Genomic DNA, 21,292 nt, shown 5'->3' on the forward strand with positions numbered 1-21,292 from the left:
ACAGCCAAACAAATTCTGTTCAATTATCTGAAGGATGGGTGAGTTCGCGCAGCTTTTCTGTTGTGATCGACTTGCTTTTAGTTTTATCTAGATTTGTTGCTAAGCTTTGCATCTCACCACAGTAAATGTCGACAGTTGTGTGGGAGCCACATATGTGGTTCTTATCAAAGCTTGGCTGTTTGTGATAAAACTGAAGGAATGTGCTTTTTCTAACCCCCCTTCACCTCTAAGGCTGTGAGCAATCCAGCTGTCTTCAGTTTTTTAACTAGCCGAGTCCCACCTTCTCTTAGTGCATATCTTTCAGCTGCAGTCTGAGTGTTCATATTGTTTTTGTAATCAGACACCGTCTGACAGGGAGAAGCATGACGGGTTAATAGGTTAATATGGAAGTCATTGAGTTAGGTGTATGCAAACAATAATTCAATTTAAGATTAAATTCCTTCTTGTTGCAGAGAAGCTGGATAGTTTCACAAGTGCTGTGGAATATCAGCTCTGCTTATGCACACAGTCACCTTGGCCAGAGTTTTATACCTATTACACTGCACTATACAGATTCAGCTTCATGTCGAAAGAACAGGAAAGGCCTTGGGTGTGTCTGGCCACAGGTCAGGAGTCACAGGACAAAGAAAAGGAAACACAGATGGAAGTGCAGGGGCTGAAACAGAGCTGCATTCCCAAGGCCCACAGAAAAATATTCAACAACAAGGGTTATAAAGATTTAATGAGAATCATCTGTATGAGGTTTAAGGTTTGGTTTGTTTGTCCTAGTTTTTGCCTTAAAATCTTTTTTGTAATAACATCTCATTTCTGGCATGTAGATGGGGTAATATTTAGCAAATATTTGTTTTATCTTATTTATAATTGAATAATGACTTAAAGTAATGAAAATATTTAGTTATTTTTTCTGTTTCTGTTTTTAAACAGAAGTACATGACTTACTACATAACGTGTATGTTATGAGTTCACTGCAGATTCAACTCCAATTTATGCTAATTTTCTTTTCTATAGTTGTCTTCTCTCACTTTGTTATCATGTGTCCTTCTTGTATGGGGCATGGGACGACGTTTATGCTTACATTTATAAATTGCACCAGTTGAACATTGACTAAATCCCATAGAAGCTATCAGAAGTTTAAAAAAGTTATTTCAATTGCTGAAAGACTTTATTCAGCAGTTAGATGTGAGTGTAGTTATGGAGCCGTTGTTCCCGCCCTAAACACTGTCTCAGTTATGTCTGATTTTATCAGCTGACCGAGCCTGTTTTCAGATTAATGATGCAGCAACTGCTTTATTTTGGAAACCAGATTATCACTGGATAAAAAGTGTGTGGAAAAAAACATCTGTCCTTTAAAAACATATTTCACTTAACAGTTACTTTGTTACCACAGCAGTTAACTCAAATTCAATATAGGAAAGCGAATGTTTAGAGTCACTTTTGAACATTATGTATATATGTCTACAGAAGCAACGACACTGACGAAACCACAAAGAGAAAGGTCAACCTTGTCTTTGAGAAGATTCAGACGTTGAAATCTCGAGCAACTGCCGGTGCACAAGGTGACAAAAAGGTAACTGTTTTTTTATTCTTCTTTCGTAACAAAAATGCTTTCCTCAAATCTGTGTTGTAAGTAAATATTATAGTGGTTTGAAGTATTTTCGCATTGCACAAAGAAATATTCAATTAGTCCTTTTATAGATTTTGGACCATGGTGCACAAGCCAGAGTTCTGCAGGAGCGAAATGCTGAACTGGAAAAAGAAATGTTAGAACTGAAGAGAAAAATTGAGGATGAAGCCAAGGTAAGAACATTTTTTAAATCTTTTTCTTCCTTGAAAAGAGAGAAAGTTATATCAGATACTTCACTCCACTTCAGTCTGTCCTTTAGTATGTTAGTCAGGCAACGTCTTTCATGTTTGATATGTCTTTTTCCTCTCTTCTGGAGAATCTTTTCTTTTCCCCCCTCTCTTGTTAATTGTTTTAAGTCAGACTAAACAAGCCCCAAAACAATGTCTCTTAAGTCAAGATATTAGATTTTTGAGCAGATGCCACTGTGTTTAACCTCATCTTGTTGTTCCTCTCACTAAAAAAGAGTCAGGCAGAGAGGAGGACAGCTTTAGGTTTGAAGGAGCTGCAGCAGGAGCTGGACAGGAGCATGGAGGAGTGTAAGCAACTAAAGGAAAAACTGGCCAAGACAGAAGCTGAGCTGCAGTCCACAGTAGAAGAGTAAGTTTGATTTGATTTAATTGTATATTATCTTAATTATTTGTAGAGATGCACAGGTGTGCTGGCCAATGACCAGAATCAGTTTTGGCATGACCAGTTCTGACCTCCAACAAATATTGCTGGTTTTGCAAAATGTATTTTTCTTACAAGCCAGAGCTAATATGTTGTTAGCATGGACTCAGTTTACAGTGAGTCAAGAAAGCTAGCTTCACTTTACTGCAACAGTGAACCAGCCACTGTGAAGCCTTTGGGAACAACACACCTAATCTGGCCATTAAAACACCATCATCCAGCCAAACATGCCCAGCTGAATGGATTTGGCTTTTTGTTCAGAGGTAGTCTTACAGGAGCTGTTTCAAGTCCTAAAAGCATGTGTTAGATGTGAAGAGAAATAATCTTTCAGGGCAAAAAGCAGAGATGTTTTTTTGTCTAAAAAAAAAACCAACCCAAAATTGCTCATGAAATAGCACCTTACTCCTGCACATGATGGCTGTTATAGGCTCTTCTTGTTGTCTCTTGCTACTGATTGCACTTTTTACTTGAAAAAGAACATTTTTACAAACCACTACAAAAATAATATAAATTTCAGATAGAAAGTTGACTGCACAGGAGCTCGTTTTCATTTCTCTTCTAATACATATCAAGTTTTAAATTTGCTTAGTGAATTATATATTGAAGTGAAACTAGTCAATTCTAACTGTAATACAAAAGTTAGATGTTATTAACTTGATTTTATTTATTTTTTTGGTGCCTAAAAATGCAATATTTTAAACATGGTTTATCATTTTTGCCATTGAACGTTGTAGGCCAGGTGTTAAGGTTTGGGCCTCTCTTGTGTAGATACAGTACCTCAAACTGAGGCCCAGTGCAGATGTTCCCATTCATACCTGTGAATAAGGTGCAGGTGTGTGGGTATTTTAAATGCATGTGTACTATATTAGGAGCTCTTGTAATGTGATGACTTGTTATGTGGATGGTCAGGCTGTTTCAGGTGAAGATGGAGAGAGAGCAGTACCAGACAGAGATTAGAGACCTGCAGGACCAGCTGTCAGAGATGCATGACGAGCTCGACTTGGCCAAGAAGTCAGCAGCTAATGGGGAGAAAGACGTCATTATAGCAGTAAGACAGTGTTCATTGTTCCAGAGAAGGAAATAATGACTTTTTGAGTCAAAGCTTGATGGCTTGATCATCATAAAGAGTATAGTTTTCACCTGCCTTTCTGAGAACAGCTAGTCTGTAACAGGTCTTATGATTTGACACATATTAGAAGAAGAACAGCAACAAGAAGAAGAATATAGTTTTATTTTATGAAGTAGAGCGGAAAACATTTGCCTTAGAGATCCTTAGTTGTTACTCTCAAAAATAAAGCGAACAGCAATTTTATAATTTAATTATTTGTTTTACCTCATTTGAGCATAAGCTAGTAAAATGAATGATGTGCACCCTAGTTGTAGAAGAAAGCCGACATTTCACCGTCAACTCTCCAAAACATGTTTTGTAACAGTTCTTACATACCTCCAAAGTTAGTAAAAATAAATTGAGCCTCTCTCTGCACATTTCTGCCGTGAGACGGAGTCAACATCATGACCTAATTTTCTACAGGATATGATGGAGTTGAAGGTGGAAATGCAGGAAGTTCTTCTTGCCAAGGAGGAGCAGGAGGAAGTTCTAAGGAGGCGAGAGAGGGAGCTGACAGCACTGAAAGGAGCCCTGAAGGAGGAAGTGGCGGCTCACGATCAGGAGGTGGACAAGATGAAGGAGCGGTATGAAAAGGAAATACGTCAGCTGCAGATGTCTGTGGAGGAGGCCAAGCAGGTAATCAGCCCCATGTACACTTTCCTTCTCTTGTTTGACTCCCTGTGTTCTTTTCTCCTTCTCATTTCCTCTTGCGTTTGCCCTCCCCCAATTTTTAGAAACACACCCTGTGACAGAGGAGTACAGAGATAAGCATCTCAGCAGGGGAGCTGTAATTGTACTTGTCTGTCTGTGTTATGCAGACGCTGTGTCATATGTACGACATCAGAGATTCACAGTGTCACTTTGATGTGGTATTATTGGACCAGTTCTATTACTGACACTTCACAGTCTGATACTTTGGCAGTAACCACATAAGCATGGATCATTACATCAGTATTACTCAGTACAGACAAATACATATATATATATATATATATAGGTCAGCCTACAGTACTGGCTCATCATAATCATTTGACAAATGAGAGAAATTAATATATTGACAAGATTAATTATTCTTTCTACAATTCTTGGATTAGTTATTAACTAACTTAAGATTCCATAAGTTAGTAATATTACTAGACCCCTGTGCACACTGAATTGCCAAGAGGGAGGCTCAATATGTCACAACAGAACCACAAATGTGCATCAGTAGGTCTGACTGAGCCAATTTTTAACCAACAGTGTGCATGCAGTGTCGATGTGTTAAGGAAACGGATTGAAAAAATCCTTAGATAAATAAATACAATAATAATAATAAAAATTGGGGTTTGTGGATTTTCATCGTTAACAACCTTGGCAATTCTATATAGCTGCCTTCCTCAGCCAGTAGAATAAACATATTTGAGGTATGAGCTATACCCAGTGTGAGCTTAGGACGTTTCATAGGAGGAATGTTTGATAGCAACATTTGAATACGTTGTAGTTACTGTGTCCAACTTTCTGACAAGGTCAGGGTTGGTTCTCTGGAGCCTGATACTTAGTTAATAGCGAATTTAAAACAATGATGATGAATTCCAGTGAGAAACTGATTTGTGCTGCAATAGGTTGGCTCATAACTGTAACATTAGCTAGTGACAACAACATGTTTCCCATTGCATCAGTTACATTCAGTGGGTTATGGCGTCTGAACACATATATTGAGTATGTGGCATTGCCGATAGAGAACATGATTTATCTAATATGATTTTTAAAAAAGTGCTTTTGGTTATGCATCATCTCTAACAGACTGGAGTATTCCATAAGTTTTGTTTGCTGAGCTCAAATTTATTTCTCAAATCATTTTTGTTTATAGACAGAACTCATCCACCACTATCCTGTGTCACTTTACATATTGAACATTAATAACCCTTTAGTTTAATAATTAGAAAACACTTTAGTATTACTTGGTAGTAAATAGGTACTTTTAACATGAAGAAATCAGACTCAAAGATGCCTGCCTTCTCCCTAAACCAATTTTGTATTCAGCTGCAGCAGTGACGAGTTTCCCCCCAAATGATACAAATGCAAATTAAGTCTTGCTTACATTGAGCTGAATCCACAAAACGGTCGAATGATGCCGGTCATCATTTTTTCTTGGGAAGTTTTCAATGCCAGTGGAGAAGGTGTTTTCTTATCTCACCTTGTTCCTCCGTGGAGGAGGATGTTTTACAGGAAGAATGTTTGATAACAACATTTGGATACATTGTACGTGTACTTGCTGGGTCTAACTTTCTGCCAAGATCAGTGTTGAACCTCATTATCAGCACTTGGCTTAGTGACTTACTTGGAACAAGTCTATTTTTATGTTACTGGCTTGAAGAGAGGTGTGGGGTGAGGATGATGGTGACAGGAGACAGCACAGTGAAAGAACTGCAGACCCATTGTTTTCACTTAGTCTCTGTGTGACTCCTGTGTGTCCTGTTTGTTTGAAAGAGTGGAAGTTGTCCTTGTTCTCAGCTTCCTGCAGGTCTGTTAGGGGCTGCACAGCAGTGGCAGCAGCAGCGGCTCACCTCTTTGTCTTACACAGATGCACTGCACCCACAAGGGAATATATCATCAGGGGTTTACCCTACATGCTTTGTAAACACTGGTCACGATGTAGTCACAGTTTGTTTGTCCTTTCAAACCTCAGTGAAGGCATTATTTATTGCCCCTCGACAGTCTTTGTGAAACTGTAATACTTACAAGGTTGTACATTCAATCATTTATATAAAAGAAATTAGTATTGTGATAGCAGATGCAATAACATTTGGTATGATGTGATGAAGATAGATCTTTGATAACCTCAACTCATGCATTTTAATTGTTGGAATTGAAGAAGAAAAAGAGTTTTTTTTTTCTTCATGAATTTAAATCTAATAAATTCATAAACAACGTGTTTGTATTTCCACCTTTATAAATACTGTCTTTGATAACCTCAACTCATGCATTTTAATTGTTGGAATTGAAGAAGAAAAAGAGTTTTTTTTTTCACGTTGAAAAATGAGGCAGAAGGCATTCCTAAAAATAGACACATTAGTTATTTTGTTAAAAAAATGTGCTAAGGGACAATTTGGACAGAAATTTGTCCACGAAAAGACATATTGTTGATTACTATTAAAACTGAATAAATTGTAAGTGGACAGACAAGTGGACAAGTGGACAGACAGAAATTTGTCCACGAAAAGACATATTGTTGATTACTATTAAAACTGAATAAATTGTGTGTGTGCCTATGGTCAAATTCATTCAAATTTATGGACATATTACAAAATATTGTAGTTAATTTAACAAAAAATATTTTTAAAGTTGACAGTAGTTTTAGCTGCAGGTGACAATGTCGAGAAAGTCAGCTATAAAACTTTGGTCACAGGTTGTAAATAGAAGTAGAGACATATTAGAGGGAACATCTTCAATCTGTCTCTAACCCTGGCCCCTCTTTGTGTGGCCACTGATGTCCATCCTGACCAGAGCAGTTCAAGCAGAAAAGAATGCTGGAAACTGGAGCACTAAATCACTCTGTATGCTGGTTAATTGCAGTGGCAGGCCAACACTAATCTAATGAGCTGCCATTCAAATGTTTGCATCATGTCCCCACTTCTCTCTGTGGTCTGAAAGAGTGCGACCCCAGTGGCTGATGAATGATGAGTCTGTTTCTCACAATAATAGCAGCGGGGCGTTGCTGAATAAGTGGGTCAGTGTGTTGTAGAAAAGGAGATGTGTGCCAATGCAGTTGAATGAGGGAGAAGGCCAGTTTTGTCTCTTAAATTGAAAACTTTATTGTGTTTTAGGGTGACTAAAATATGTGGAATTTTACCAAGGTTCAAAGAAAAACACCAGCCAGGCTTTGTAGAATGATTGACTGCTCGACTTGACCATATTTGGATAAGCATTTATCTTTGAGTCACTTTTTGCTATGCTCAAAATATGAGTAGTATGAGTATAGTTGAGGTGTGGTGAGCTGGGAGAAGGTTTTGTTTTCTGGAATGTTGGGGTCAATGTGGTCCATGTGCACCCTGGAGTGTTCCTTCTTGTTTCAGCTCCAGTTCTGTTACATTCTACCCACTCTGACTTTTGACTAAGGTTCTGGTCTTTCCATTTGTCTCATCATGATCCCAAAGTTTGCATTTCCACCACTGCATTGTTCACGATCCCTGGTGTTGGATGTTTTAATTGGTTTCAGCTGTATGATATTCCTTGGCTGTAAAACCAGTGTTTTGTAGTAATCCTCCCACCTCATAGTATATGATACATCTTCTTTAAACTGTAACAAAAACGCTGTATTAAAAAAAGAAAAAGGTCAATTTTAGCAGACAAAGCAGCGATTTCCTCCTCTCCAGTTTGTTTTCCTGTCTGTGCCATTCTCCCTCATATCTGTTTGCCTCTCAACTCATCTCTGTTGGTGTGTGAACTGAAGTCTCACCGTCTGATTATCAAACTTACAGGGTGTAGCCGTAGAAGAGTTTCCCCCTCAGGCTTGTTTTGAAAAGAAAGGACTCCCACATGTGTCTGTGTGTTTGATGATAGTGGTGTTTGTCCCAGCGTAGCAGCAGGAGCTGATGTAGCAAGAGACTGAAAAGAGGGCAGAGATGTGGGCTAGTGAACGAGAAAGGAAGTGAGGGACATTTTAGTGACTTGACAGAATATATATATATATATATATATATAATGTGGACCATTTAGTTTGAGCTTCTAACCATATACATTTTGATTTATTTTTGAATAATTATTTAAATTCACAAACCTTCCCGAAACTCCTGGGAAACATGACATGAGACAACCCATCCAAAAAAAAAAACTCTTGCAACCCACCTGAGGGTCGCGACCCAGTATTTGGGAAACAATGCTTTAGATGATGTGAATGTATTTTCTTTAAGCTCAGAAGAGAAAGTTTTGTTTCAATTTTCTTCAAAGACCATCGTCCCCTGACCAGGGAAATGTCAGCGCTTCTCAGCTGTCGCCTTTTAATTTCTTCTTCAGTCCTTGACAGGCCTTGTATTTCAGTTAACTTCAACTCTGAATTCCTTTCTTAAAGAGGGTGTCCTTTGTATTAGTAACACAAACCTTGTGGTGGCATTAGACATTCACAGTGCCAAAGGATTGGGTGAATGTGATACCATCCAATAACATGTGCTGGAAACTGCCTAAGCCATCTTGGTTTTTTGAACAGCATTTGTGGATTCCTAATATAATTACATTTTGATTGCTTAGGATGGATCTACCAACACCTTTCAAAGGCAGTGACGCATTAATTTGGGCAACTGTATTTAAGATTTAATTATCACCTTTGAATGGTAGTGTTGGTGTGTGTTGAATAGACCTAACTTTCTGACCTACTCATTTGTTTTATTTAGTTAGTCTGTGGGACCCTATAAACTATTATTAATTATGTCAGTATTAGTCAGTGCACCAGTGACTGGGGCTCTTTTGAATTTTCTGTACTCATAGATTGCAACACTCATGCTTTGTCGATAGTGGACTAAAGCGATAAATGGTTTATTATACAGTAGTTTTCAATGACAGGTTTCTCAAGGAAGCAGGTAGGACATACATTTTAATAAACAAGTTGTTCAAGGTGCCAGATGTTTACGATGCTTAATGAGTTTCATAGCTGTCATGTTTTCTGTCACTTGATCATATCATGGCTTTGTAGGAAGCTGTAATTCAGTTTGTAACTGGATAAATGTTAATTATTATCTTCAATGCCCCACTGAAGTCGTGCCTTCAGTTGTTGTTTGTTTCATACAAACATGAATAAAAGAAGTAAATGAAGTAATGCGTTTTATCTTAGGCTACTTCAAGTTGATTTATTTTTGGACCAGCACCTTTAGAAAGCTAAATGCTTTTTAACTACCGTACTCTCAATTTCACAATAACACACCTGACGAGGCACACATAAACACACGCAGTCTCAGCCTTCCTGACCTGCTACAAAGACGACACAAAGTTAGTTAATGTGCAACTCATGTCAAACAGTTTGAATACACAAAAGAACCCAAGTCAAACAGAGAAAGTCAAGGTAAAGGAAAAAGAAATCTGCAAATCTATGGATTAGATGAAAAAGTGCATTAGACAAAAAGAATAACGGATCACGCAGGTCAAAAAGCTCTTTTTGACTCTTTTTGTTGGTGCTGGTCTTTAAGTGAGCACAAGGTAATTTTTTATAACGTTTCAATATGTGAGACAAATAATTAACTTTTTGTAGTATGAATAAAATAATCAATTATTTAAACTTTACTATGTCATTGAATGTGTTCCTTGAGCACTTGATTGTAAATGGCATTGGTAATAATTAACACATAACAGACGCTGGTGATGAAGCTTTGTAAAAGTCTTCCAGAGTAAATGAACGGTTCAGTCGCCGGCTCCTGCATCTTTCTGTTTTTTTGGTTTGCCATGTTTTCAACTTGCAGTGTGGGAAGTGGGACAGTGTGCTGGCTGAACTTGTGGTACATGATTGTTGAAGTGGAGCACTGACACTGCACACTATCAACGCTTGTATTATTAAAAGTTGTTTTTAGTCCCACGTCCCACCCAACCCCCTGTTTTTCATTCTTGTGCTTCCACCCTCAACACAAATACACATTGAATACTTCAGCCAAAGGATTGTTTTCACAGAAGCACAGAACCAAACGATTCAGACAGTTTGATGATGAACAGTGTGGTAAACGGAGCACATTTAGTTTATTGATAATGTGAACACTTTTAGGTTGCATGGTCAAAATAGATTTTTTTAATAAATTGTTTTATATGTGGAGTTTTTTTTTCAGCAACATGTAGGATCTTGTGTCACATCTACTTCAATCTAACGTCCATTCGTATGAAACACGATCATGTGCTGAATTACTCCCCTCTTTGTTTTGAAGATGCTATCATTTGTATTTTGTGCTTTAAAAGGGATTTAGAAATTGGATGGGTAAAAAAAGTGCACAGAATGTGGTTAATCGGTACACTAGGGCAAAAGTGTTTCATTTCAAACCCATCAGGGAATTGAAATTTTTGAATTTTCTAGCAAAAATATTCTGGATCTGTAACTTGCCTTGTAGCACATGAACTCAGCTTGGTTTCAGGGGTTGGTTTTCAGCAGCTTACCCTTCTTTGATTCTTCTTTGTTGTTCCTCCAGTGGTTAAAGTCATCACCATTTTGTTGTTCTCTTATTTGACAAATATGTGAGAAATCCCGAGGTCCTGGTAGTGGCACTTTTAGTTGACAGGAAAGTGACCTGAGCTCTATAATATACAGAGCAGCTTTTAGTTTGGTTGCTACACAACTTGGTGCTGGTGCTTATGGAGAGATCTTTTGAAGAAGTCAGTTGCTGTGGTATCTTAAAGTCATCAGGTGAAGTTTGTATTTTTAAGCAAGAGAAAAATGTTGGGTATTTATTTTAGGTAGGTTTTCTATTGTACCCTATCTAGAATGGAATTTTACAGATTCAAATCTTATAAAATGCAGTCCATGCCAGCAGTTTGGTGAGTATTTGTCTTTGTTTGACGTCAATGTTGTTGTGTTTCTCTGCCAATAAAAAGATACTTTTGATTGAAGTTCCAAGAAAACCCAAACTGTAAAGCTTTTGTAGCATAGTTGTTGTCACGTCTATTATTATAGAATATGAAACTGTTACATTAATCTGGACACCAGAGGCCCATGTTCAACATGCTTGTGTCTGAAAAAAAAAAGCTTGAATACTTTAGTGTGGCAGAAAAAGTACAAAACAGGTCTGACTGGCCTGTCACTGCTGCAGCAGGGAGGCACCGTCACCTTCTACTAATGCAGTGTTGTTTTTTAAGTGCAACTGTAATAAACGGGTTCACCTTCACCTCTTATAATGGTCAGAGTGACCTTATCTTTAAGAGAATAATAAACATATATTGATTTTTAGAAGACCTTTTTTCTTTGTACATTTGACTAGTTTTTCACAGTCCGACTGTTTTTGTTTTGAACCGTAACCATAGATACTTCACATAACTTCTATTGTACGGCCTGCCTGCATTCTTTACTCACCTGTCACAAAACATCAAATTGTCAAACCAGGTCCTTAACATTCCTCTGTCATTCTACAGCAAAATGATGATAGGCCAGTGCTGTCATTCACTGTACCAGTGTCACTAAAACTGATGTCATCTCTGTCTCAGACATGAAGATCTGTTTTTCCTCCAAAATGTTTAAACAGACATTCAGTGACAAACTGAGCATTTTTGTAATCTTAGATGGATCAGATACTGATACTGTTGCTATTTCACATTTCCCATCATGCATCATTGTGCCACTTATTGTGGAGTCACAATCCTGATTCCTTTATACTTAAGTCCTATTTTGATCTACAGAGCAGTGCAGCAATGGTCCGTGAAAAGGCTGAAGTGGAAGCAGCCAAAGGTGCGGTTGAAGGCCAAGCAGGACGTCTGACCCTTGAGGCCGAGCGACTACGCAGGCGGGCGCAGGAGCTGGAGAATGAGGTGGCCAAACTCAATCGTATTATTGATGATGCTAAGCTGCAGGAGAGGAGGTTCAACGATAAAACCAGCAGACTGGAGGTGAGCTAGAGATGAAAGACTAATGTTGAACATAACTGACCTGAGCTGAGCCTTTATTCTATATTATATTATTGATTTAGAATTGCACTTTCATTTATGTCATCTCACATACCATAATGTCTCTCAATAGAGAGAGAAAAACCAACTGGAAGAATCATTAGCAGAAATTAAGGAACAAGAAGAGGAGATGTCTCGTGCCAACAGAGCCCTAACCCTGCGGCTTGAAGACGTGCAGGTGAAACCATTAGCAAAGTTAGACTATATTATGTTTACTACGTGTAAAAGGATTTATAATCAGACTATTGTTTGACAGTTTTAATGTTGTGTTCTGCTGTAGAGGAATCTCACAAAACTGAGCAGTGAGCACAAGGAGTTGGAGGAGAGATTCCAAGAAGAACGTACTCAGAAGGAGCAGTTCAAGAACATGAGGAACGACATAGAGGATGAGAGAAGGTTGCTGGACCGCACAGTGGACAAACTTCAGAGGGAGGTGAGTACTTTTGAATCTTTGTTGACAGTGTTGTCCTAACTTGTGAACTTGTGAAAAATGAGGTCAGGTTGTAGGAGTCTGTGTCCTAACATTAAACCACTTTCACATTTCAGCTGAATACTTTTCACTTTATTGCCATTGTTTCTTTTACCACCTACAGATGAGTGGAATAGTGGAGGCATCTCAGTCATCCACCCGGGAACTGCAGGAGCAGATTGATATTTACAGGGAGAAGAACCGTCAGGAGCTGACAGAGTTACAGAGGCTCCTGAAGGAGAGAGAACAGGAACTGGACAAGTACCTGTCGGCTGCACAGAACCTGAAGGAAGAGGTACAGTGTGTTGCTACTGTGTTGCCAGCCAACTCTGCCGGTTATTCATGCTGACACAGCTTTTGTGGTGAGTGGTCAGATTAAGGCCATCATTAGTCAGACCATCTCAGCCCTCAGCACGTGATGAACTATTGTTCTTACTCACCCAGTTTGTCCACTCCCACCCACATCATCCTCTCCTTTCACAGAGTGTTGTCATCACTTTGGAATTTCTACTCCCTACCACTCTCCCCAAACCAAAACAGAGTAATAAAGTAAAGTCTGGGAACTGGGTTGAGATACATATTTGTATTTTCATTAAATTAGGTTGTACTTCACATGGTAATGAAAATAGACATGTAATGAATTCCTTGGAGATTTCTTAGTTAACTGCCTTTGACCCCTTTGCATTGTCTGCGTTTATTTTTTGAAAGTTTCTTGGAATGTGAAGAATGGTTTTGAAGATGAATGTTTAGAAATTGTCTAAGGAAAGCTGTGGCTTCAGTTTATATTAATAACAGACCAACTTAACTCAACCCAGTCCATGAGTCTTTGTGACTGTTTTTATGATGAAGACATAAAGTCAGAGGAGAACACAGAAATACTTCAGCATATCTATCACCACAAGTCACAGAATTTGATGGGAAAACTAAAGAAAACAAAGTGATTGAATTTTATGTTTTATAGTTAAAAATGATAAACAGATTTCTACTGAACACATGGAAAATGTATTTGAAAATGAATTTGTAAAAATCTGTCTGGAAATTAAGGTGCAGTTCTGGTACCTAAAACAAAAAGGAGAGCGTACATTTTTAATAATGTGAATATTTACCAGGTTTTCTGTGTCTAAACCTTGAGGTCCTCATTAGCTGGAGTGTGGAATATGGTCAACTGGATGTCACTTAGTTTTACCAGTATCCCAGTGGCACAGGCCATGTATGTGTCAGGATGAGGTCACAATCCAGATTTTTCCTTTTTCTTGTATCTTCATCCATGCTGATGATCAGCTGCTGCTGCACAGGAAGACAAGGATGTCATTGTTATATGATCATTGTTGTGAAAGCTGTGTTGGCTGGATTCACATCCTCCTCTACTGCCTCTCCTGAGTCACTCACCACCTTAAACTTGGCTTAGTAAATCCAATTTTCCAGTTGCTCTGAATTTCCCTAAAGCACTCCACCCATGTACACTTGGCTCACCCTAAGTGAAATAACATGTTTAAGCTGATTTTTCTTTTTTTTAATTGAGGCAAGTATTGTATACATTCAGCCTTGAACTATTGACAAGAGCGAGATTTGTGAGAAGGCAGTAAGGCAGAAATAAATTGGCCTTTCAGTATGTATTTATTACTACTGCTATTAAAGTAGTAATTATGTAGTACATAGAAGTAAATGTATTACCTAATTCATTGCCATACTGACGTTCATAAATCATATGACTGAGGACAGATGTGGTTATGTCATTAGTCATGTTACTTGGAGCTTGGTTGCCTATCTTTTTATGCTGTGGCTTAAATTATTTTTGACTTTAAGTTAGGTAAAATATTCTGTTGTTCTAATTTGGAACTAATGAACATATGTTTGTCCTGGGTGAGAATAAAGTTGGGAGATTCATTATTATTGTCTTATGATGAGGTAGAGCAGACAGTTTTAATACATTTGAGGCGCTGCTGCTGTGATAAAGACGAGCTGTGATGAAGACATTAGCAGCTGAGAAGAATGTGATCATTTTCTGCAGTGTCAACTAAATGATTGGTCTTAATGTCAGTGGAAATAACTTGATAAGAAGTAGGGTGATTTACTGACCAGTCAGATAAAAGCAGGAGAAAAAGATGTTTTAGTGATTTGGGTGCTTTAAGTAACAATGCATTTGGCTTTAGCTGTCACGTCGGGATGAAGACCTGCGGCAGTGTAAGAAAGACAGAGACGAGGCCCAGCTGCGGGAGAAGAAGCTGGAGATAAGGGTTCAGGATCTGGAGGCGCAGACTGAGAACACGGCTCACACAAAAGATGAAAAAACCCGACAAATCAAACTATTGGAGGTAAATGTAGACGTAACCTTAAGCTGCAGTTTAATGCAAAACCCTTAATGTTTTGACCTCCATCAGTGTCATGGAGGACCTGTGAGTTCATCATTAACATTAAATGATGATGCTGATGTTTTATTTAGGAAAGAATCGTTCAACTGGAGTTGGACTTGGAAGAAGAACATCAGAGCGGGGACCAGCTTATGAACAGGATAGACCGGAGCAGAGAGCAGGTACACACATTATCACGTCACATTTTCACACAGTTTCAACACATTCCCATCATCAGTGTCACTGATGTCTGTAGATCAGATCTAGTAATGTCCAGCTCTCCTTTGTCTTTGTCCTCCACCGCTAACATCATGACTGCAGCCGCTAATTTCTAAATAAGTGGAGCATGTGAACTTTACATCTTCATTTTCATTGGCACATACAGTCTGGGAAGAGTTGTTTCTCCGCTGTGCCAAACATCCAAGACATACTGTAGTAATGAATCCCACTGACCAGACTGAAGCAGACCTTTAGCTCCTGCTTTAGTCTGAACCAAAGGATACAGAAGACAAATGTGGACACAAGTAAAATGTCGTCTAATCTCATGTTGGGATACTGTGAAAAGATTATTGCGTTGTAAGATAATCTTGCAGAATCATTCAGGCTGGCAGCCTGCCAGTCAGGCCTAAGCATCATCTATCCATATTAATGCACCGCTCACAAAAAGACTCTTCTTAAAGCAGACCCATGGCCAGAATCCACGAGCTGCCAAATGTCTCAAGTTTTCAGGTTGTTGAGTTCACTTGAAATAATTAAACTCAGGAATTTCATGTTCAATTGAATTCCAGCTCTTGTGTTGGAAGTCAACTCTTATACTATTGCAAGCGAGTGAGTGCTCCACTTTTCCTTCCTCTCTGGTAAAGCTGCTGACTGAGGCACTGTGAAGTAAGATTTAGACAGTCTGTGTGCTTCAGAGATGTTTTTGTGGTTGTGGGAAAGTGCTCAGTAATCGGAGGAAAGGTGCTGCTTTTAACAGTGTTTGAAATCAAACCTGCTAATTTCCTGCTAAAAGCATATGTAGGTTCCATGGTACCCTGGACAGAGCACAGCTAGATGACACAAACTGGAGCTCAGTGAGACGGAGGAGCATTTTCAAACATCCTTTAATGTTCTTCAAAACAATTCTGCCACTGTGTTAAGATCCACCACAGTGACAAAGATGCATAGTGGTTGTATACACACACATGCATGTGGGTATGAGTTGCTGAGTGTATGTGTGTGTGCTTGTGCTGCAAAGACTTTGTGGAGGTTAGATGCTGGTGAATGGCTGGAGGTCGGAGGGTTTGGTGGAGGAGGTGGTGTTGTTGCTGCAGCAGCAGACGAGGCAGCAGGAAGAACACCTGCGTCTCTCTTGGCACCAGGTGCTCCTCTCCTGTCTAAATGAGAGTAATCTCCCCTCTTCTCTCCTGCCGTCTCTCACAAAGCAGATTAGTTTCGCTCTGTGTTCCAGTCTGCTGATTCAGCTCCCTCAAGCACCGTGCTGGCTGCACCAGTTATAGGGCCCATCGTTCATCAGAGGAGCCCACTGTCAGCTACTAATTGGCATAAAATATCACCAATTCTGAGCTCCTCTCACAAAGAAACAACCATCACCACAGTATCGATTTCTGCTTTTGCTGTCAGTGAGCCGTCATGTTCAAGCAGAAGGGCTTCTCCGCTTTAATGTGCAAGGATAATTTAGATTTCTTAGCCTAGAGTTTTGATGGGGAAAAAAAGACCCAAGTGCATGTAATTGTGAGGCAAAAAAGTTGACGAGAAAGTACAGTATGTAACATCCTTCATTGTTTGCAATCATAAACCTCCTTAGTCTCCTGTAAGGGTGTTATGAAACCCCGGGAAACGGTAAAAAGTAATATATTTTAGGCATGGAAACCACAAATAAAAGAAACGAACTGATCTACAGTAAGGTTGGAGCTAAACAGTTTTGATAGTTTCACTAAGTTTTAATATCAGGTTCACAATATAATCAACAATGTCTCAACTGTAGTTCCTGCAAAATAATTTAAAAACTGAATTTGTGAAACATAAAATGGTTTTATTTAAAGCTTTAATACTTCCAGTTGTCAGACTGCTTGGCGGGTCTTGGCTAAGCTATGTTTACTGGCACACAAAAACCTTCTTTTGTTTGAGTTTTAACAAAAACCTAATTGTCATTAACAGGATTTAATTAGCACTCAGTACATCTTTAACCCACACTTTTACACTATCATTCATATTTCCAGTACAGACATGGCACTAATGTTCATGGGACACACATTCTTGTGCTGTCTAAGAGGCAGAACAGGCAGAAACTCAACAGGAAATACATTTGCCCGTTTCCTCTAGCTGTCACAGAGAATTGAGGCTTTTAGAAAATGTGCAATGCAGCCAAACAAGTAAAGCAGGCTCATTAATTAACCAGTGTCTTTTCAGCATTCAGTCTTCTTGTGTTTAGCATTTTTGACTCATCCAAGGTGGCAGTGCTGCCTCCTGTTGTGAGTGGAACTCCGACAGCATCTGAAGGTAATTGTCCTCTTGAGTGTGTGGGAGTGTAGGAGTGACAGTGTGTGGACTCGGTTTGACAGGTGGAGCAGATGAGGAATGAACTCCTGCAGGAGAGGGCTAGCAGACAAGACCTGGAATGTGACAAGATGGCCCTGGAGAGACAGGTACACACTCTCCTGTCTGCAGGAAAACAACTACACACACTATCACGACATGAACGCATGTCACAGCAAACTAACTTTTTCACTTCATCTCTTCATGTTCATTCATTTTTTTCATTAAACCAGCATTTTCATATCAGTGTTATATCAATTTTATTTCACACACAGTTGTGGTTTGAACAGTGTTGAAGGCCATGGACTTTATATTAGCGTTGGAACAGCCTATCTGCTAAGCCTTTAAATCCTTGGGTTCTTCAAATTTTCTACAACCAAAGTCTGCCACAGAGATGTCTTTGTCCATTTTTCATGTGTGCTCCACGGTGCTGACAACTCATGAACTCTGTCTCTCTGACCTTTGTAGAATAAAGACCTGAAGGGTCGAGTGGCTCATTTAGAAGGCTCACAAAAGTCCAGCAAAGAAGGTCTGGTAACGCAGCTGGAGGAGCGCATCCAGGAGCTGGAGGAGAGACTGGAGGGGGAGGAGAGGTGAGATGATGACTTCATCTGGGAATAGATCGAAGTCTTGACCACGTGATAAGAACACTCCAATGCCTGATATTACAGCTATCTTCTGGGAACTGAAGCCAATCCTGCAGTAGAAGTCCACCTGCCCCCAGTTTATTTTGAAATAAGCACCTTTTATTCTGGGTTGTTTTTTTTAATACAATCTTTATTTTTGGTGCATTTTTGTTACTATTTAACATTAAAATCTGTGTTTAAATTTAAAACTTGACACAAAAAGTCTTTAGTGCAATACTATTAAAATGTTGCCAGAAGCAGTTTTTTGCTTTTTTGTTTTTTTTTTAGCCTGTTTTCCCACCACCACCTTTTAGCAGCATACTTCTACTTAAATCCACCTACCGTCTCTGGTGCTGTGAACCTGGATACCATACCAAAACAGTCGCTGTGTTGTATGTGTATATATGTATGTACCTTTGGTGGGAGTCATTGTCAGTACTAGTCTCTTGCCATTTGTTAATCATTTGTGTAAAAATTAGTTCAGGTAAGTGTGTTTATGAGTGCGTAAACACCAAGATTATTTTTCTATGTCATTTTTTGTCTTTGTGTTGACATAACGGGAGGTATTGTACAACAACCACGGCTCTTTTACTCTGGTGTGGAAATGTAACCCTGTTATCCAGGTCAACAACCAATCAAAAACCAGCCTCTATTTTAAAACCTTTAAATTAATTTTGTGTCTTAACATATTTTAGGGAACGTGCAAACCTGCAGGTTGCAAATCGTCGACTGGATAGGAAAGTGAAAGAGATGATGATGCAAGTGGAAGAAGAAAATAACTCACTACAGGATCAGAAGGACCAGGTATATAAAAAACAAAAGTGACGCATTTATTCAGAAAAGACAGAAAATCCCGCAGTTTAATTCTTAATGCCCTCTGTCTCTTTGTGGTTCAGTTGAACCTGCGTCTGAAGGCACTGAAGCGTCAGATGGACGAGGCCGAAGAGGAGATTGACCGACTGGAGCACGGCAAGAAGAAGCTGCAGAGGGATCTGGATGAGCAACAGGAAGTAAATGAACAGCTGCAGAGTCAGCTCAAAGCTCTGAGAAGTGAGATCAGGTAAAATCACACCGCCGCGTCCAGAGGAAGTTCTCAGATCAGTGCTTCAGTGATTAAGATAACGTTATTTTTCCAATCCAGGCGAAAGAGTGCATCTGCTCCGCTGCTCACAGCACTGGACGATGATGACGACGATGACATCAGCACCGACGGGGAGACGTACTTTAGCTCAACGACAAGTTACAAGCGCTCCTCAAGTCAGGACAACATCCTGTCCACCTTTACTATGTGAAGACATTCCAGATGAAGACAACCGCTGCTTTTGGACCAAACAACTGGAGATGAGCTGTAGATGTTCTGCTGATGTCACTGCCTAAAGGTGTGTCAGTCCACTAGAGTCCTGTTGGTGACACTAGAATCTGTTGGATACTGAACCTGGGTACAGTTTTGATGCCCACACCTTCTCCTAAGTATTATTATTATTGAGCAGTTCTAAAATAATACATTTTTTACCCAGTTTTGTGGAAAATAAATTGTAAATAAATATAAATTTGACAATGATACATTCCATTACAAACTCAGATTAGCGTATTTCGTATTTGTCGATGATTATTTTAGCTTTAGCAAACTGATAATATTCTATGATGCACTGCAACATAGCAGATCATTGCTCCCTTTCTCCTTTTAAAGTTATTAACACTAAGTATGTTCATTTTACACACAGTAACGTGTCTTCTTTTTTTTAATAGTCCAGTCAAATATATGTAGTGTTTAAATGAAGATCAAGTCCAAAAATATGAAGTGTGCTTCAGGAAATCATTTTATTTATTTGTCCATCAATAGACAAAAAACCTGGAATCTGAGAGGTTTAAGGGAAATGTTACTAAAAGGATGGAATTTGTGCTCATTAATACAGTTTTATACAGTTTTATATCATTGAAGACAAATCATACTTTTATTTTGTAATTGACCACACATGTATTTCTTATATTTCTGTATATCTACTGGAAAATGTTGTGTGCCCTGACATTGATTTGTGACTGATTCTGAATTAGAGTAGAGCAGAAGTAGAAACAGAAGTGACATCAGAACCATTTCATATCTGAAGACGTCTTTATGCCGGACACCCTTCAGAGTGACCTTTTTAAGTTCTTCGTGATCTCATGTTTCTTCAGATGATAAAATGACAATCTTGTGGGGTTTTTTTCTACACTGTGATTTGCACTCTGATTTCAGTCCTGACATCAGCTCTAATGCTTGTAGAGAGGGAGATGGAATGACATCATTCCTGCGTCTACCTCTCAGTCTGTACACGCTTGTTTAAACATTTTCACAAATCCTGCTGAGACTCAAATAAATTTGCTGCCTTTTACTTTCATATGCTGTTCCCTGGATGAATACCATTGAATAACAATTCATACATTTTCAATGGCTAATTTACCAATAAATGTAATGAATAGTGGTCTTCACCTTTAGGACACTCTTTATTTAGGAAAACCACGACATTGGTTAGGTTTACTCCTCTGAGAATAGACTTCATCATCCAGTAGTTGTTATGCTACAGTATGTAAAATACACATTGCGTACTGTTCTATGTATAGACACATTTTCTTCTTTAAACAAATGAAGAGTATGAATAACTAAATCATTTCACTGATGTAATCATGGTGTATTTTTATCTATGAACAAACCTAAATGTCTCTACGACTGCTGCATCTACAGGCTCAGAGATGTCACCATTGTAGAATGTTATAGTTGAGGAGCCATTTTCAAAGGAAACCACAAACACACATTTTTAATCAATTCTCAAAATTGGGAAAATATTATTTCTTTTACCCAAGTGCGCAAGCTACCAAAAAGCAAGACAAAGAAGAAGAAAGAAACCTGACCGGTTTCAGCAAAGGCTTCAAGCCAACACCTCAGTTCGTCTTTGTGGTTGTGTGTCTCGTCCTTTGTCTTAACGGTCTTCCTCACGCTGCCTCAGTGAATGAACCTCTGTCTTCCCTATCAGTGGTGGTGATTAAACCTCCTCTCGTTTCCTTCAGGGTCTCCATTGGAGCAGAGCAGCTGTGTCAACATTAGCTCTGTATTTCGTGCTCAGCAGTTTGACATATTTCCTGTTGGACTGTATGAAGCACATGCATCCTGTGTTTGGGTCTGTTAACCTTTTGACCCTGAGCTGTGGACTCCCTCCGTCTGCAGGAACCTTGGTGAGAGTCAGGAGAAGGAGGTTCTTTTGGAAAGACCCTGCGGTCAGATTATTTCAACTGACCAGTGAGCAGCAGTGTAGGGAGATGAATGGA

The 21,292-nt window shown here is 39.0% G+C and overlaps 1 protein-coding gene across 1 annotated transcript in view; it reads left to right on the plus strand.

Annotated features, from left to right (window-relative positions):
- The window catches only part of LOC103398395 (cingulin-like 1), a 22,223-nt gene extending 1,856 nt beyond the window's left edge, over nucleotides 1–20,367 (plus strand). The window contains 17 exon segments of the mRNA XM_025053512.1: nucleotides 1–38; nucleotides 1,462–1,567; nucleotides 1,696–1,797; nucleotides 2,088–2,221; nucleotides 3,203–3,341; nucleotides 3,825–4,037; nucleotides 11,742–11,948; nucleotides 12,079–12,183; nucleotides 12,286–12,438; nucleotides 12,599–12,769; nucleotides 14,628–14,789; nucleotides 14,918–15,007; nucleotides 17,390–17,473; nucleotides 17,832–17,956; nucleotides 18,685–18,793; nucleotides 18,886–19,049; nucleotides 19,131–20,367. The exon segment at nucleotides 1–38 is cut by the window's left edge and continues 57 nt beyond it. Of these exon segments, the coding sequence (XP_024909280.1) occupies nucleotides 1–38; nucleotides 1,462–1,567; nucleotides 1,696–1,797; nucleotides 2,088–2,221; nucleotides 3,203–3,341; nucleotides 3,825–4,037; nucleotides 11,742–11,948; nucleotides 12,079–12,183; nucleotides 12,286–12,438; nucleotides 12,599–12,769; nucleotides 14,628–14,789; nucleotides 14,918–15,007; nucleotides 17,390–17,473; nucleotides 17,832–17,956; nucleotides 18,685–18,793; nucleotides 18,886–19,049; nucleotides 19,131–19,281 (2,253 nt within the window). The 3' untranslated portion in view covers nucleotides 19,282–20,367.
- The last annotated feature ends 925 nt before the right edge of the window (nucleotides 20,368–21,292 follow it).

Source organism: Cynoglossus semilaevis, unplaced genomic scaffold, assembly GCF_000523025.1.
Source record: "Cynoglossus semilaevis isolate Cse_v1.0 unplaced genomic scaffold, Cse_v1.0 scaffold1033, whole genome shotgun sequence".
In the NCBI taxonomy this organism is placed as follows: domain Eukaryota; kingdom Metazoa; phylum Chordata; class Actinopteri; order Pleuronectiformes; family Cynoglossidae; genus Cynoglossus; species Cynoglossus semilaevis.